The 19,145-nt window shown below is 40.6% G+C and overlaps 1 protein-coding gene across 1 annotated transcript in view; it reads right to left on the bottom strand.

The window, feature by feature from the left end:
• bcas3 (BCAS3 microtubule associated cell migration factor) overlaps positions 1 to 19,145 on the bottom strand; it is a 486,530-nt gene that overhangs the window by 386,219 nt on the left and 81,166 nt on the right. Inside the window, exon 14 of the mRNA XM_084716803.1 lies at positions 4,164 to 4,297. Coding sequence (XP_084572929.1) covers positions 4,164 to 4,297 — 134 coding nt within the window. The remainder of the gene's footprint in view (positions 1 to 4,163; positions 4,298 to 19,145) is intronic.

Below are 19,145 nucleotides of genomic sequence, written 5' to 3'. Positions count from 1 at the left end.
TTAGGGATGACTTGGGGATGAGAAAGGGCTACTTTGTGCGTGTCGTAATTGGCCATAATAGACCTGTCAGAGCTCCAACTGTGAATGGCTGCCTGGACTTTACTGTCAAAACCATTTTATCAGGCAGGGGATTACCTGAGAGGCTGCTGGGACTGGACAGTCACAGTGTGACAACCACGCACGTATCAAACAGCTGTCAAGTCTTATCTCAGAAAGGTGGAATGGAACCGTACGCTCTTACAAAGAAGGGTTCCAAAAGGATTCCTCCTGTAGGGCTTCCTGAAGTTCTATCCAGAAACCTTTGTGAGGAACCCTTATCTGAAAAAGGGGTTTGTCATGTGTTCTTTGTAAGACTATGGGTTCCATTAAGAACATTTTTCATCCAAGGAACCCCTTTTGGAAGAAAGTGTTCATCAAGGATTGTGGTCAAGGATTCTTTATACCTTCTGGATGGGTTCTAGAACCCATGGAAAACCCTTGTAATGGCGAGGGGTTCTCAGTAAAAAGCCCTGGGTGTGTTCTAGATGAAACCCCTGAAATATAAAACAGTTGTAAAAGGGCTCGCAGTAGAATCCCCCAGGTGCATTCTAGATAAAAACCTTCAAATAAAAGAGTTCTCTGTAGAACCCCCTGGATGGGTTCTAGATAGAAGCATTGGGATATTAAAGGCTTCTCAGTAGAACCCCCTGGGTCCATTCTAGATAAAACACTTGGAATATAAAACATTACTAGATAAACCACTGGAATGTAAAGTGGTTCTTGGAAGAACCCCCTGGGTAGGTTCTAGATAAAACCCTTACATTATAAAAGTGTTCTGAGAAGACTTCCCTTGGTGGTTTCTAGATAAAACCCTTGGAATATGAAAAGGGTTCTTGGTAGAACTCCTTGGGTGGGTTGTTGTTAGCATCCTTAGAGGGTGGAAGGGTTCTGAATGGAAACCCTAGACAGGTTTCTGGGTGGAACCGTTAACCCAAAGAAGGGTTCTCTGTAGAACCTCTCATAAGGGGTTCTGGATAAAACCACAGCCCCTCAGAGAGAGTTCTGGGTGAAACCTTTCACAGATGGTTTCAGGTATAACTCTTAATGTTGGGTTCTAGGGAGAAATCTCTGAGAGGGTTCCCAGTGGAACCTTAATAAAAGGTTCTACCCGGAACCAAAAAGGATTCTCCTATGGGGACAAGCTGAAGAACACCCTATGGTTCTAGTTAGCATCTTTATTTCTCAGTGTTAAGTCAGGTCACACGCATGTGCCAGTGTGGAGGTTGCACATTCCAGAGAGGCTGGAAGCTCTCCCTGCTGTCCTCATCCAGAGGACTTGATGACATCCCCGACAGTCAGAGAGATGCCAAGACGACGTATTTAATGCTTCTGACTTTTTTTTTTTTTTTAAATCAGTCAAACTGTTGACCTCAGAGGAACTCTGAAGGAATGACAAGAATGTGACACAGACGGACAGATGAATACAACTGAAGAGAGGGCTGAAGGCAGACATCTCTGCAGCCAGCATCTCCAAAACTCTGCAACTCTCACCAAAACTATCCAGATGGATGAACAGCACCACAGACCAGGGGATTGAGATGTATTTTTGATTTGGGAATGAACTGTCCCTTTCTTACCCTCAGCTGTGTGTATAAACTAAAGAATTCATCCTGCCAGGCTTCAGGTTATCTGCTTGTGTCTGCACCAAAAGCACTGTGGCCAATCAACATTCTAGGAGGGACTACTGGCAGCTAGGGGCGGGTTTTAGATGTGACAATGGCGAGAAGCATCCATGGAAGCGACTTGACAATGGCAGCTCCTGAAGAGGTTGACGCAGATACTGTGATAGCTCAGTTTGATCTGATCGGTTGAAGTTAGCCATTGTTAGACGTGATAAACAGATGGTTCATCCAATCACCTGCCAAGTGTTTTTGGAAAGTGCCTGCCCTTTTCCAAACAGTTTCAAAGGACAACCTCCCAGATGGTTCTGTGTAACAAACCTTTGGTATGCCCAGGGTGCAAAAAGTTTCTAAACCACTGCTCTAGAGGATATCAGGGTGAAGAAATCAGCTGTCTGTATTCCAGCACCCAGATACAGAAACCAGGCTTCTAACTGATGCAAAGTTGAGGAAATCAGGCTCCTGCAGAAAGCCAACAGTATCCTGGTTACTTCAGTGCATGTAAAGGCACTGACATGACACATATCAGTGCAATCACAGCTGATGGTGCAGGGCTGCAGAGTTTAGCAGTAGTGGATTGCCACCCCTGTAACTTCAGCGACTAGTGCTCTCCAGTTTGCCCCGTGGCTCCGCTGTCATCTACATCAGGTCCTCCTTCAGCCCCTTACAGCTGTTATCAGCTGCAGGTCTGTTTACCTGGCCTCGGGTCACTGACAGCCAGCCGCATGTTTGGCCGCTGGAGACAGATAAGGCGTCTCTCCACCCACCTAACTGAAGACTTTATCACTCTCCACTGCGTGTCAGAGTGTATGTGTGTGTGTGTGTGAGAGTGTGTGGTGATAACCCCTGGCCCAAGCACTAGGCTAAGGCCAGCTCTCAGTGTTTACAACAGGCTGGATCAAAGCAGGCTCAGTGTGCAGCCGGTCAGCGGACCTGCCGTTTAGTCATACATTAACTATAGGCAGGCTGTGAGAATGTGTGTGTGTGATAGTGTGTTTTCCCAGTCAATAATCCTGAACCGAACAAGGCCTGAAGTAGTTTTGTTGAGTAAGCATTTCCAGTTTGCACTGGAGAGTTTCTGCATGTCACGACAGACAGCGTACAGGAGAATCCAAAAGAGACAGCTGTGTTTATTAACCATTGCTATTTTTAGTTTATGATTTCTAGAATCAAATCCCTGCTCATCTCAATAGGTCTCATATTAAATAAAATAGATGTATTGTGTGCCTATGTGGGCAGTCCTTGACCCTTATTCAAAACACTACAAGAACTGGAACTGAAGGATTTCTGGGTATTGCTGCTCCGTGTTAGAGACCTGCACCTCATTTATTCTGAGCTGCAGGGTTCCTACACCTTTTCCAAAGGCAATTTAAAGCACTTTTTAAGTATTTTTACAGCACATTTTCAAGGTTTCCCATCACCTTACAGCTGTGGTAAATTACATATTTATATACATATACATGCTCAAAATTTTTAAATCAGATGTTATTGTGCTATAAACAACCAAATTTATGTTTCATGACAGAATTCTACAGAAGGGAGACAAATTAAAGGAAAACACAACAAAGTTTTATGCTTCAAAATGTGCCACCTGTCTGAAAGCAGACTTTGCTTATTAGAGCTGCAACAATTAATCAGATATTAAAGATCTCCAACTACTCTGATAATGAATTAATCGGTTTGAGTCATTTTTTTAATGAAAAAAAAAGTAAAAATCCTCTTATATTTCAGCTTCTTAAACGTGAATATTTTCTGGTTCCTTTACTCCTCTCTGACAGTAAACTGAATATCTTTGAGTTGTGGACCAAACAAGACATTTGAGGGCGTTGTCTTGGACTTTGGGAAATACTGATCAACATTTTACAACATTTTATGGACCAAAACATTAATTGATCAGTGGAGAAAATAATCAACAGATAAACTGATAATAATTGGGATTTTTTTTTGTTGGGGAAAAGACCTTTTTTTTTTCAAGTGACAAGGTTGTGGCAGGATGAATTAATTCATTTTTTTAAATAAAAAAAAGTCTGAATTCTCTGATTTCTTAAATTTGCATATTTGCTGGTTTCTTTACTAAATTAATACATTTATTTTCTTTATTTTTCAATTACAATTGCAAACAATTTCAAGCACTTTATCCAAAGTCAGTCAGTCCTTGAAAACACAACATTAAAAGTCAAGCACTATTGAGGATTTCTAGCCGTTAGAACCCTGGAGTTGGATTCAAATGCTTTTGCTTAGAGTCTAAATCTTGTGCAGAGCCTTTTGTTTCATGCGTTGGGACCAACATTGATCACGGTTTATATGTTTGATTTAACCTACTTTAATGTTAACATTATATTTAGAGAATGTGAAAAATGTAGGTCAAGGTGAAAACCATTTCCCAAACTGTCCACTGTAAACGGTCATTGCAGTTTAGGGCAGATGAAGATTGCAGAGTGTGTGTGTGTGTGTGTGTGTGTGTGTGTGTGTGTGTGTGTGTGTGTGTGTGTGTTTGTGTCAGACCTTGGCCTCAGTTTCCCCGCGGTGCAGAGTGTAGAGATGGTGAACGGCGCTCTGGGAGGACGCCCATGGGTGGGTGAGAATCTGGAAGACGTGAAAATCGTGGCCCAGAGTGTCGGCGGTCACCAGCAGCATTCCTACAATAAACACACATGTACAGTCATCAGCGTCATCACAATCACCCCCACAGCTGGTTTCAACATAAACTGGATATCATTACCATTCATGTTGTCCATTGAGGTCTTTCTTTCATTGTGCTGTGAGTGCTTTTATGTGTGTTGTTTGCTTTATTTATTACAGGCTTCATTTAGTATTTGCTGCTAGCGCAAAATGCTCCCATGTCTAGTACATTCTTTGTGTTCCTCTTCTGCATGCTGGTTTCCTCTTTTAATAATTGTATCTTTTATTTCAACATATATTTTGGTATGGTAATATCAGGCCATGGCTTGCAGGTATAATCTTCTCATTTACCCAGCTCTTATAGATTCATCAATGTGCTGTATTCCTTGTAAATTAACTGAACAAATAATGAATGCAATCCCACTCACAGCGCTGCAGAAATCTAGATTCCGGTACTTTCCAGTACTTTCTTTCTGCTATACTACTTTAGAATGTACCAAAAATACTTTATTTTCTACCAAAAGGAAATGTAGTTCTTACATGAAACTCCAAGGTCACCATAAACTGGGTGTCATTTAGTTCCATTATATTAGAGAGAAGACAGATATCTCTACAACTGATATCTCAAAAACTTTAAAACCCACAGCAAAACTATCTAGATGGATAAACAGCGCTACAGGCCAGGGGAAAATATGTATTATTGATTTGGGGGTGAACTGATCTATGACATAATACGTCAGTAAATACGCTGCTCGTGAATTTTAAAGGCTTTCCGTGTGTTAAAAAGGTGGTTGTGGACATTAAACATTATCACGCCAAATACTAATCCATGGTGGTGACATCGAAGTCATGTGACTGTAGTATAGTTTGTTTATAGTCCAGCCTTGGCTTTTTATTTGTGGTGATTGTATTTAGGTTTTAAAAATCAAAAGATTGGTGAAGATTATCTTGCTGAATGCAATGTGTAAGTATCTTCTATCTATATCTAACTATAAACGTGGAGATCTCCGATGCTAATTTCCCAGATGGCCTACAAAAATATGTCACCAATGCAGCATTATAGGTAACTGCTTCAATGACCACGGTCAACAAACTGAAAAATGTGTTCATTATAAAGGCTGAAGTTGCACCCTGCCAAATTTAAACATGAAGGCTAGTTTACTTGTTTCAGTGGCCCTGGATGACATCATCAGGTTGATCTCAAATTGGGACTGGAAACCACAAATTCATAACAGTAAACCTGTGATATAAAGTGGATCAGGGGAGTTTGCAAAATGTGGGTATTTATCAGTGAGGTTCTGATGAAAGATGATCTTGACTTCCATTATGGGAAATATAGGATCAAGTATTTTTCTATCTTGACTTGTTTGACTATCTTTTAACTAAGAGTCTGGATGCCACAGCCTCGGAAAATCTCTGTGGAGAAAACTGAACTGAAGGAAAACTCTGGAAGTGACAGGCTAACCCACTGGAGCAAAGCCGCATTTAATAAAGACAGTCCAAGTGGATATGTGTGCCAAATTTGAAAGAATTCCCTCAAGGTGTTCCTGAGTGATCATGTTCATGAGAATGGAGTGGACATGTGGTCACAGTGACCTTTACTTTCGACCATCTTGAGATAAGGTGACGTTTGTGTCCAGTTTAAAGAAATTCCCTCAAGGCATTTTTGATGAATGGATGGACCGACAACTCAAAAACATGATGCCTCCGACCAAAACCTGTAACCATTACTTAATATGTTCATTAAAAATAGACACCCTTTGATGCTGCTCATAGTCTTTCAGTAGAATTTTTAAAATCTCTTTTATCATGTAAACTTCTGGGAAAAAAACAACAAAAAACTCTTCCTTCATATTCCTGTCAGGATTGACTAAAGATACACTTCATCATGCCAGTGTGTTTAAACCCTGCGCCTAAGTACAAAGTCAAGCCAACCAAAATATTTAAACTGTATTTCACTCCAGTGGTGCACATGAAGGCAGCCAACACTACCAACTGTGCAGGACACATGCTAGACAGCATGACAGAATTACTGTGCCTTTAAAACAAACAAACCAGCCATTAAAACAAAGCCAGCTATCGTTTGTCGTTGTCATAAAATGTAGCCTCCCATCGCATGATAGTTCGGTCTGGTTAAAAGCTGGGCTCGAGTCGTGTGCTTCTTCAAGGCCAGACAAGATGATGAGTGTCTGTAAAAGAGAGAATCAATGTATTCATACATCCGTGTATGGTCATGGGTGTGTGCGTGTGCACACTGAGATTCACCGAAACACTGAACCACAGCTCAGCACAAGTGTAACCCCCACTGACAGGCCCATTCATTTGGTCCTGTTTTATTTGAAGCTCGTCAAACTCCAGAAAGTATAGGCCCTCACCATAAACAACATGCTCAACAAACCACACCAGAACAAACCCAGATCTAAACTGGCTCGGTTGGGGAAAAACGCCGCACTGCTTTTCAAGCGCAACCCAAAACCCATCCCCAGAAGCCTTTTGAGATGTTACAAACAAACCCATAGATTGGGCAGTAACTCAAAATGTTGGAAACGCATCACTGATACAGAGTGTAAGATTTGAAAAAAAAAAAAAGATATGTCCAAACCTCTGTCTTTCTGACGACTCCCAGACATAAATGATATTAAAGTAATTAGTAATTTTCCTCTGAGTTTTTCCCCATGGAATCTTTTATGTGGAGGCTGCAGTAGGTTTTAATTAGTGGCCGGGCTTTATTGGGTGGCATGTCAAATGTGAAAAGAGGAGGCTGGAATGGCATGAGATTAAAAGGATTCAGCAACACGTGCGAGGGAGATGGAAAACACTCCCCGCCTGGAAAAAAAAAAAAAAAAAAGCCAAGGGTGCTACAAAATTTTGCACATTCATTCAGAGTTGAAAGGTTTCTTTTTTTTAGACTTGTGTATGACTAAAGAACAGTTATATTTAAAGATGATGAAGAAGAGGAATGAAGGAGGTACGGAGCGGGTGAGTGATGGGGTCATGCAGATTATCAGAGGTGGAGGAAGGAAAGCAGAGGAGAAGCCAAGTGAAGTGTGCATTAAGACAGTGGTTAGCTATTCATGCTGTATCAGAGCGACCAGAAAGCCAGAGAGCTAAGGCCCAGGGCCTGTAAACTCTTGAAAACCCACGCCCCAAACGAGGTGCCAAGCCACAAGAAGCATTTGCGTCAACTGGGAATATAGAGAAAAAAGGGACGGGGCCCTTCTAATTATAGAGTCTGGAAACGGAAGCGCAGGGTGATTAGGAGTTGAGGCGCTGCGGTCTGTTTATCTGGGAGCTTCCTCTCGCTCTCGAACCCTCTCTCCCCCACACTCCACTCTTTCTTTCTTTCTTCCTCCTCTCTCTGTTTTGGTCAGGCCCCGCCCACCCGGTGGCTGGAGAGTCTGGCCCTTGGGTTTCTGACAGATGAGACTTGGCCGCTGTGTTCTGGCCAGGGCCGGCTTTTCTCTTCTGCTGATGGTAGAGTCTGGGCTCCAAAAAAGTAACAGCTCAGAGAGGCTGGAGAGCTTTGTGAGCGCAAGTGCCCGAGGACTGGGGGTTTTGTGGCCTTGTTGAAATACAGAGGCCCTCGCCGTGAGGCGTCAGTCGGTTAGCCCGCGGGAAGGCCAAATTAAAAAGTAGCTGAGCCGCTCGGCGGGTGAAAAGAGAGGGTTTCGGGGAAACCAGAGGCTGGCCGGAGCAGGGTTTGACACGTCCTATTTATAACACCTCGTCCCAGAGGTTACAGTGTTATTTACGATGTTTTAGTACCAAAATCGCTGGCACACGCACTTAGACATGCGCTAAACTGGAAGGGATGACCTCTAATTTGCCATGTGTGCGAGACATGCGTCCGTATGGGACATGAGGGAAGTGATATAATCATTTCCATAAATATCTGCTTTTGCTTTCTGTTTTTTCCCCCCCAAAATCTTTTTGTTTTGTTTTGCTGCAGGCTTTACTGTCCCATCTCTGACCATCCAAACAGAAAACATCTGCTCAATCCCATTAATAGTGGGAGGATGTTTCATTTACAAAGTGGTTGGGCTAGCTTTATTCTTGACAAAGGCAGATGGGATGAGGGAGTGGGGGGAGAGAGTGAGAGAGAGACAGAGTGAGAGAGAGAAGCAAAGAAAGAAATGGAGAGAGCAACAAAGAGGGCGGTGATTTCCCTACTTGGCAACACAAAAGGCCACAACAAAACTAGTCCACTTTTTAATTAACAACACTAGGCTCAAAAAAAGCTTTGAAAATCGGGAAAATCTCAAATTATAACCATGTGGAAGGCATAAAGCTTACAAGATGGAGTACTTGGGGGACTCAGATAGCTTTACTGTTACCAGGATTGCATAAACTTCAGAGCAAATGAGCCCAACACACAAATGAAAGAGTATCCATCGTAAGACGAGGCTTTGTCTTCGGGGCTGCCAATTTGGAGGGTAGGACAGGACTCTTCGTGTGTCTGTATGTACTTACACATATGCTGGGGATATACAATACAGATTCTCTCTGCATTCTGTATACACAACTAACCAAAGTTAGTGTTGCTATGGGTATTTTGACCACCTAAAAACCATTCACTATCATTTATCTATTCTTGTTCCTACCGCCATCCATCCACCTTCACGTCAACCAACAGTCCACCTACATTTGTTGTTAAATTTTATAGTTTAAGACTGAAAAAATGTAAGCCTAACGAGTTGAATTCAGTCAAGAAATCTTGAAGACTTTCCTCAGCAGAGAGCCATGAAGTTTGGCCTTCAAACTAGAAAATATTCTGATGGTTTCATAAGTAATAGATTAATAGGTATGTGTTCTCTTCTTAACCAGTGCAAATGCGGCTGCTCGCTACAGTGCTAATTGAAGGAGGGAGGAGAGCGCCCTACTAATCCTCTCACCGCCACAGCACCACACTAATATACGAGCAGTGTTATTTCCACTGGGCAGCAGGGTAGGCATTAGGGTTAGTCACATGCTAACAAGGTCAAGCCAAACTCAACCACCTCTGGCTGCAGTCGCACTAATTACATATTTGTTTTGGAAATTATCAACACAAACTGGTTTTATTTTCAACTGAGAATTTAATTGGAGTCTATTCAAGTTTGCATGTGTTATTATCTTCCTGGTTAAAAGTTTAAATGTTACTTAGTTTAAATTGTGTGTCAGAGACTTTTCGGGACGAGCAGGCTCCTGACCAACATAATTTAATGCAAATACCAACCTAGATATTTGAGTTTGAGAAGTCTGGTTTTAAAGATCTGATAATAACATGTTGGCCAATATTAATTTATTAACATGACACAGAAACCTTCAAGGCTGATTCTAGTTTTTGAAAACTTGGGTTTTGAGATTGTCATATGTACGGTCATCATTTCTACCAATTACGATGACACTGTATTTACCAAAGGACGCTATAGAGAATTCGGATGGGGCAAGAAACATGAGCAGAAAGACAACTAGACAGGCTGTAAACAAGGCAATAGTCTCGTTAGATTATCAAAAACACTTTATTTGGAAGTGAACTCAAAAAATGAGTGCAAGCGAAAAGTTGATAACAGTCCCTCACTGCACAGGAAAACTGTGTGCATCAGTAATCTGGGCCAATTTTAAACCAGGAAGTCAATCTGTAAACTGTGATGGGTATTTACAACAGACAGACTGGGTATAATTTTAACACAGGCCTTCGTTTTCTTCCAAAAAGTTTTGACTAAGCTGTTTGTTAACAAACTGTCTGATCATCTGACTGCTTGTGTTGATTGCTTTTTCAGCAATATTGCTGTCTTACATTTAACTTGTCGAGTATCCTAACCAAAAGAAACAATGACAAAACCCATGCAAATGAGATCTGAGCTGTGACTAGAACCATCCATTTTTTGGGTGATGTAGTTATTATACCATTTTGGCAAAACTGAGCTGGTCATTTTACAGTTGGAAAACAAACTTGGTCATGCTCTCTAGTCTTCAAACTGATATAGGTGTAGCTACAGTTGAGAAATCAGAATTCCTCAATGGTGAGCTATTTCAAAGGCACATCTGTCCTGTTAAAGAGAGAATTCTAGAGGAAACATCGACAATGTTAACAAGTAACTTAACACCCTTTGAAAGTAATGACTCTGCTAACCTACAGTGGTTTTATCTTTTCACCTGACTCCTGGTGAACATCACACGTGGACTCCAGTAACAATTTTTTGGATGTGGTTACAGGTTCGACAGAGCACACTTATGACCAAATTAGCTCTGGTTCCCTTTTCTACCGGTTTTGAGTGAAGCCACTGTTATCAAGGATGTCAACAACAAAGGACATGTCCCAGTGCACTAGGGCTGCAACTAATGACAATATCGACAGTTAATTAGTTCATCAATTATTGAAACGATTACTCCACTAGTCGCCCAACATATACAACTGTGTTTTGAATTATTCCCCAAGTTTGAGACAAAGACACAGAGAGGGTCATTTCTAGAAGGGAACCCCAGACTCGTGAAAGATCGCAACAGTGATTGGTACAAATCTCATACATTTTGGAAATCAAGGTGTCCATTCTAGCCACGAGCGAGAGAGAGAGAAGCACCAAAAATATAAAATCAGTTGTGGCAGCCCATGTTTTAATTGTTTCAGGTCGCCACAAATAAATGAATGTATGGGAAATACTGACATTTAAGCCATATTTTTTTGTCATTGATTCTTGAAACTTGCATGCAGGTATAGACTGTTTTTTTGACTTTTAACTACAAGCTAGCTAGCAAGCTATCTTTCTGAGGCAAGTCGGAGTCTGCATCGTCCAGCGTGTCTGGTCTTCAGTTTAAAACAACCTGAAGGATATGACACACCTTCTTTGGTTCCCAAAGAAAACCTGCTCTTTTTTTGGTTCCAGGTGGAAACACATTTTTCCAGTTCCAAACCCATTTATTTTTGGTGCAAATGCTCTGAACAGTTCAAAATTTGGAGCACGAACTGGACAGGGCTGGTTCCATAATGGTGGAAAAGGCCTAACAGTGACACTGGGTGTGATCAGAGGAGAAAATGGCTTAAAACTTTAAACCAGCAAAACACTGCTTTTCAGCCTGGTATTAGTTAGTAGTATACTTTAAATGTTTGGGTGTAAAAATGGTCAGTTCTTCATAGAAGAAAGAAGATGGTCTAAACATGGCATAGTGCCACCTCTCTAGTTTTTACAGGTTTCACAAAATTCTCTTTAATCCCTGAACTTCATTTTATAGAAGTAGAGAAGGACACAGACAGGGAGGGAGGGTCAAAAGGAATGGGGGGGGGGGGGGGGTGAAGGCTGCAAAGAAAAACAGAGAAAACAACAGAGGAAAAGAGAGGGGAAAAGGTGCTTATGGTTCATTTGATGTACAGCGGGCTGAAACCAAGGGTTGTGTTTTTCTACGCGCTTCACAGACAGACCACCTGTGAGCACTTAGATATTAATAGATATGAAAAAAGGTGTGTGTGGCTAACCTAGCTGAGAAGCTGCCATTAGTTTGATATTACTATGCTGGAACGCCAGCTTTTAACAGGGCAAAACTCGCCTGGCTTTAAAGTCGTGCCGACACACAAGGGGCAGGCACCGTGGCGGTCAAGTTCACAAAGCGTGACTGTTCTCAAGGCAGAGCTCCAGGCTTGTTCTTTCATCACCTTAAGTGGAAAACACACTACTTAAGTCTGTTTTTATGGAGCATTTACATATTTGCACACTTCCTGCTGGAATTGTTTAAAAGGGGAGAGAGAGGGTTTTATTTTGTCATATGCCAGGAGGCCGTCCAATGGGAACAACGGAGGATGAACAGGCTGCATGAAGAGGTGGAAACCTTAAGAAAGCCTCTGTTCCTACTTCACCTGCAAGAGTTCATCCGCCAAGGCCACAACCCCAATTTACTGCCACTAATCCAAATTCCCAGGGAATCCTAATACTTCTACTTTATTTTCCTTCTGTGGTTTCTAACACGAGACAAACATGTTCTCACAGCAGCTTAGAAGGAACTTTAACACCAGGCCTCTTTTGATGCCATGTTTAAAAAGCCCCAAAACAAATTGCTCCTGTCTACAATCTCCTGATAAAGAATTCGGGACTGTGATCAGCACTTAATCCCCTCTCTGAGCAAACAGGCAGACACTGAGGCTGGAGAGGTAAGCTCCTTGCATTTACATGGTCTCTTTTAAACTTCTGTTCAGTTGCGTTAACTAATGAATCCCCTTTAAACATTCACAGCTGTTGGTCATAGGTAAGATTTCACACGATTGTTCATTGATTTAACAGGAAAAAAAACTGAGGGTGCTGTGTGTGTGGCTGCATGAGAAACTTCGGGTAATTAAAATATAGGGTTTTTGCACAATGTCTAAAGTTTCTGAATTGCAAAATCAAGATTTCTTCATTACGTGTTGTTCTAAATGTCATGGACCATGTGGCAAATGAGCTCACAATAGTGAGTCACAAAGAGCAATGTAAACTGCTACGTGGACATGCGTGCAAACTGTGTAGCTGGAGGGTCCACCAGTCATCATGACAGCCTGTTTTTCTGAAATAAAAAGAAGCATGCAAAATAATGACAGCCTTGGAAATACTTATACAGAACACTGCCTATTATTTCATTCATTTGTCTCTCCAGCAGCAGGAGTTATACATGTTGGTCAGACTGTTTAGCCGTTTATCTAATATTCTGGAGGTTCACAGCAAAATATTTTTGCAGGAACTGGCCAGGTTGTCATGATATTTCTTGGCTATGAGAAAAAGTTCCAAATCCCAATGTTTTAATGCCCTCCCGATCTTTCTTCTTGTGCTAAAAGTAGGCAAAAATACCAAAATAAAATGACCAGGGTATCATGAAATGTACAGGTTAACTAGAGTATGAAGCAATTTCATTTTAGACATTTGAAGCTTTGATTAGCACCACCCTGACTTTAACCAGGCTTCAGAAGGCTTCTGCATTTTTAGACCCATAGAGCATGAGTGCTAGAGTCTCTGTCTGACAGAGCTGTCTTGATTTCTTGAACACATGGATGGCATGAAATGATTTGAGGTTATGGCTCTTCTTGGCTTTCTCATTTTTATTTGACTAAATGGAGTAATTTCAGGGTGTTTGTGACGTGCAAAACAGTGTTTTGGGGCCAGTATGCATCGTCTGATTCTGCGATATTAAGTGTGGCCACAATGCAACAATATATTTTATGCCAGTCATTCCCAACCTTAAGAAAGCCACTGAAATTTGAAAATCATCTGCAGCCCACCCAAACATTCGATCACGACTCTGATGAGCACACAAGGCTAGTGGTCTCAACTAGATACAAACCAAATATGGTCTAACACTTGTTAAACTAGGTCAGACTGAAAAACATGAATTTAAAACCCATGGCTTTGTTCTATTAGTGATGATTACTTTTTTAAAAACTGAATCCTAAATATTCTATGGTAATTTCAAACTAACAAAAGTGAAACTTAAGAACATTTTTTAATGGATTTTTCTGGGCCTCTTAGGGCCCACACACTGGGAATCAGTGTTTAATTTGTATAAGAGAAATCAAAAATGAGATAAAGTATTATATTTATGTTTGAACTTAATCTTACAATCATTTCTGATGGTGTGCTTAAAATTAATTTATATAAGATACTAAGCATACCAAGGTTCTAAGAGGCCCATTTGTAACTTGCACATACATCATCTACAAACCTAAATTAACTTAAAACTGATGGAATCTTACAATCAGAAATTTTCCCGTATATAATGCTGACATGTAGAGTGTTTAGTCAAGAATAGCCAACGACCAAAAGAGAAAAGCAAACTTTTCAGAAGACCAGATCACAATGATGGTGGAGAAAATTGAAGCCAAGCTTCTAAAAAGTGAGTTGAGAAACACCCAAACATGTAGCTTGAAAGTGTGTTGCAATTAATTCCTGGAATTTTTAATTGATCATTCCTATCACATTGTTCATAAGGCTAATGCAATGTTTACCACCAGCAGGAAAGTCTCTTACGTCAAATCTTTGCTTAGAGATAAGATTTTTTCACATCAAAGTAAGGTTTTCTGAATAACTACTTGTACATCTAAATTGATCCTTAAGTTTTATAAATGAGGTCCCAGGTCGCACATCTATGTAACTCCTTTCCATGGACACTGCTGCCAGCACAAACAAACCAGTGCTCAAATCATGGGAACAAAAAAACTTAGCAACTGACCTCTTCCCCACCAAGCCACCCACTTACACACATACCGTAAAGAAGTTACAAATGACCTGCGTGTTACCGCACTGTGTGGGCTGTGAATGACTCCACACTGCTGAGGTGTCTGGTGTGTTGGTGAGTGTCGGGCACGGGGGGAAGCTGGGGTGAGTCTCTCTCAGTCAAGCTTTCCACAGGCCCTGAGTCATGGTCACTGGCCGATCCAATTACTCCCTTTAGCTCCAGCCATGTAACCACTTATCACTTTTTTCCAGATGATATCTGGTCTTCATTTTACATTATTGTTTTGCTGAAGGCTTGGCTTGCCTGGTTTACACTGAACTACTGTGAGTAATCTGAGTTCAATACTCAGCACCTTTGACACGTGGTTGTTTTATGGAAAAAGGTTTATTCAGCTTTTCTCTTGATGACTGGATATTATTGCTTCTTAGGGTGCATGTGCTGATCTTTTTATTGTGGCTGGGAATTTCACTTTTTATGAGTAGTAGAACACAAAAATGAAAACCATGACGGCGAAGAAAACGAAGAAGAAGACGGCAAAGCTTTGTCAGGACTATTTATCACTTCTATTCAGTGTTGGTTTTACTTGCAGAAACCCTGGAAATATGTTATGAGTTCACCTGTTCTTGTTGTTGAGATGTTGTGTTTGAGTTGTTTCAAGCTGACAGATGAATGGACATTGGTTTGCCTAACAAATTTCTCAAACGCAACATTTCACCAATATGGCTTGGCTAAAATATGACCATAAATCCTATCCGGTGAAGGAAAGACTTGTTACTGGTACTGCTTGGTCACAATCATACCATCCAATTCCCAACACTGACTCCAAATTGTGGCTGAGGGTCCATTTGCCTGAGTTTCTTGACCACATGCTCAGATTCAAAGAAACTCTTTAAAAAACATTAAGGCAAATCACTGCTGTTCCTCTTCTCGGTCAGATTTATCAAAGTAATGTCTGAATTACTTCAGAAAGCATTCTGCACTGCACTGCCGACCATTCTGTCATTGTCAACATTATTGTGGACCATTCGACACAAGAGGTGGGGATGTGGATGGGGTAAAATTACATAATTATTACTTAACTTTTTTGCTGAATCATTTCTTTTCCTTGTGCCTTGGAAACAAAGGTTATGGTGAATGGTTACCAGTCCATGGCCAAGAAGTCTTGCACAAAATGTTCATTCAAAAACAATGGATATATCTCTGCTTTGGACAGAATGATCTTTTAAGAGACTTCAGCATATTCTTTGATATTATTCAGTTAAACAGTTGGATACCATATTGTGTGATAGTCCTGAGTGATTGGACAAAGCCATCACCAGTTGTTTTGGGGTTTTTTTTTTAGCTGATTTTTGGGGTGACATTTGTTATATCATTTTGCTAATGTAATGGTCTGCAGAGTGGCAGCCGCTGCACCGCAACAGCCTCTCATCCAGCGGCGCAGCACACACCCACTCAGCCAGAGCCGAGCGCTCTAAGCTGCGTGAGGAGTGAGAGGAAAACAGCCTGCAGAGCCAGACTCTGGCGGTGAATTAAGGATTTAGTGGGTTGGTGATTGTTGGAAAAGTGGACGGGCTAACAAAAACGGTGTTGATGAGTTTCACATGTTTTTCTGTTGTGTCTGAATGAAGTGTGATTTACGAGGAGTTAACGAGTCAAATAAGCTCATCTTGGTTCAGTAAAACGGAGAAACTTGAATTCAGACACTGTTTGGTTGTATTTTTCTGTTTAAAAGGGAAAATATGTGTGAGGATATTTAATTTCTTGACACTTTGTGAGTTTTATTTTGTTTACTGGGTATAGTGAACGTACGCAGCATTTGTAACGTAGTGAATTCACTGCTTGCACACATCTCCCAGCTGAGACTGGAGAGGACAGGAGGAGGTAGGTGGGGGGATGAAGATATTGTCAATCGCTAGTTGATGGATCATTATCACAGTAAAAGGCCAGAGCATGGTTTTAAAGGACCAGTGTTTATGATTTAGTGGCATCTAGCAGGGAGCTTTCTGACATGTTGCCTCACGGCCCTCTTCCAAGTGTCTAGGAGAAACTATGGTGAAGGCCTCCATGGACGAGGACCTGCACCTTTGGCCATTCAGGTGATTATACACTAATGAAAGCATACTCATGAATATATCTGCCATATTCTGCAAATAAATTCCTGTAAATCTTACATACCGATTCTTAGATATATTTTTGATCTCTCTGTCTCTGCTAGCAATGACAGCACAGAAGACTACTGATTTCTACATGGAAATTACAAACATACGTAAGGTACCAACCATGTTTTTGACAATTTCTTTGACTGTAAATAAAAAAAAACATTCCCCAACATTATGATAGTCCAAGTCACATTCTGAGTCAGAGGAATAACCCATCTTGTCCCCAGTCAAAACACTGAAAAGACAACACGGAGAGCCCTGCTGAGTGCCTGTTGTAAATCACATCAGAGCCAGCTGTGAGTGCTAATTACTATCTTGGTGTGAAGACACAACTCAATCCATGCTAAATGTGTGGCTATAAATGTGTGGCCGAGCGAAGCTGCTTGTGTGTGGGAATTCCCCTCGTGTTCAACATGTGCGTGTGGGTCCAGGGTTTTTCGGCGACAGCCTGGTTTCTTTCACACATCAGTAAGATGGAGAGACGGAGTTATTACACCATGGAGAGCTGCCTTCACGGCGCAGCTGCCTCAATGGTCAGGCTCAACGGGGCCAGGCTATTCATTAGACCGGCCTGTTACTAAACCAGGGGTATGGTTTATGGGACAGTTTCGTGTGGGGAGAGATTCCGTCTTGATTCATCTGCCATTACTCCTGGCTTTGATGGGGTATTCAAAACTTCCACGTTCAGAGCATTTAGACGGCTGCGCAAAAATTAAGTCCTGATTCTGTGGCAGCCTGCTGTGTTTTTATGAGACTGAAAAGGTAATGTACAGGCAAAGTGCAGGCAGCGAGATAGCTGACTAATTCAGTTTTATTACTTGCAGACATCAGTTGCATGTATGTGGAAGATTCATGCACAATGAGAGTACACAATGTTGTGTTTAAGAGAAGCTGCCCAACCCACCATTCTATAATTAATCATTACTGTATCTGTCCACAATGACAGAAACCAGGAACAACACAGATTTACTTAACTACAATACTGATTCCAATGCTGATTTCTAGCTGAAAAATGACAGTCTAAGACATCAAAGACCTCTTTTGACCCAGTTTTCAACCAGATAAAATGCAAAACCCCACAAATTTGTTTTATCATTTTGAGAATTTTGAGAATTAAATCATTGTGATTATTTTGAATAATATTGCAATGAAGATATGATTTGCGACATTAGAGGGAATGCTAATTTTTACACTATTATTGTCATTTTTATTTAAAACATATCATTATGATGTGATTTTTTTTACAAGGATTTGTACCAAATAAAGATGCTGTCTTAAATTAGTAAGTTCCCAAAGGCCATATTGAGATTTTGCTAAAATTTCTGTTAGTTGTTCAGCCCTGCATTTAATGTTTAATATAAAATGTCATTAATATGAACTATGATGTCAGATGTGGTACCCTGTTGAACAAAGCAGTCTGATTACTTCTTTGTTGTTCTTTCTGTGCAAATGTGTGTGATGCAAAATCGACTATCTTGGTTGACTGTGGAGACTAAACTAAAATCTAGTCTTTTGTTATTCATGCATACAGTCATCTTCAAAAATACACCTCAAATTTTTGGTGATAAACTCGTATATAGTGTTTTTTGTCATGGGCATATGACACGTCAAGTGAGTGCTGATCTTCTGGTGGCACCAAGTTCATGTATGATGACAACTGTTCTTTATAGAGCTTGGAATATGCTTCATCCCAGTATTAGACAGTTTTAAAATAGATATTCCTTCAAAAAGTCACTAAAACTAAAACTGAAGAATCATATGTAAATTTTGTTATGGCAGTTTTGGAACATTTTTGTTAATTTGATTTTTTATTTTTTATTTCGTACAGTGTGTTTGTGACAATTTTGTTTTTTTTTTACTCATCTTTTGTGTCTTAATTTTGGGCTAATATTGAATATTGCCTTACTGATACTGTGTGATTTTAAATGTATATATTTTTACTGTTGGTTTGTGTGAGGTCCCCAGGAAGACTAGCAACCACTTTGTGGAAGCTAATGGGGATCTGAATAAAGAATAAAGAATTTATGCGGTGTACTACCAACCAGACACTTACTGTAAATGTACAGGAAGACATGATGGACAAGTGGATAAAACACAGAACTTTGAACCAGGCAACTGGGTTTTGAGACCAGTGGGTGGTTTTTTTTCTGGCTTTCAACAGAGAAATTTTAACTTTCTTAGTGTGGGTCCAAAGTGACATTGTAGAGGATGAAAAATTTCTCCAAGTTGTCTGTGAAAAAATTTTCACTTTTGAGCCAATTCGGAGCATCTTTTTACTGGTGATCGTGTTGTTTTTCCATCTCTTCAATGAAAAATGCTCACTGAGGTACTTCAGTATATTTTTCAGCTGCTGGCATTTGACTATTCACATTGTTCTGCTACTTCATACATCCATTACAATTTCAGGGGTAAATGTTGCACTTTATACTTTTACATTCATTTGAGATCATTAGAATCATTATGAATGAGAAGGTCATCTCATTTCTGGATAAGTACCTAACTCACTTTTATATAAAAGTCACAACATCAGTCT

This window comes from Lutjanus erythropterus, chromosome 4, assembly GCF_056507025.1.
Source record: "Lutjanus erythropterus isolate fLutEry1 chromosome 4, fLutEry1.hap2, whole genome shotgun sequence".
Classification (NCBI taxonomy): domain Eukaryota; kingdom Metazoa; phylum Chordata; class Actinopteri; order Lutjaniformes; family Lutjanidae; genus Lutjanus; species Lutjanus erythropterus.
Note: the sequence above shows the minus strand (reverse complement) of the source record. Positions and strands in the feature narration are given on the sequence as shown.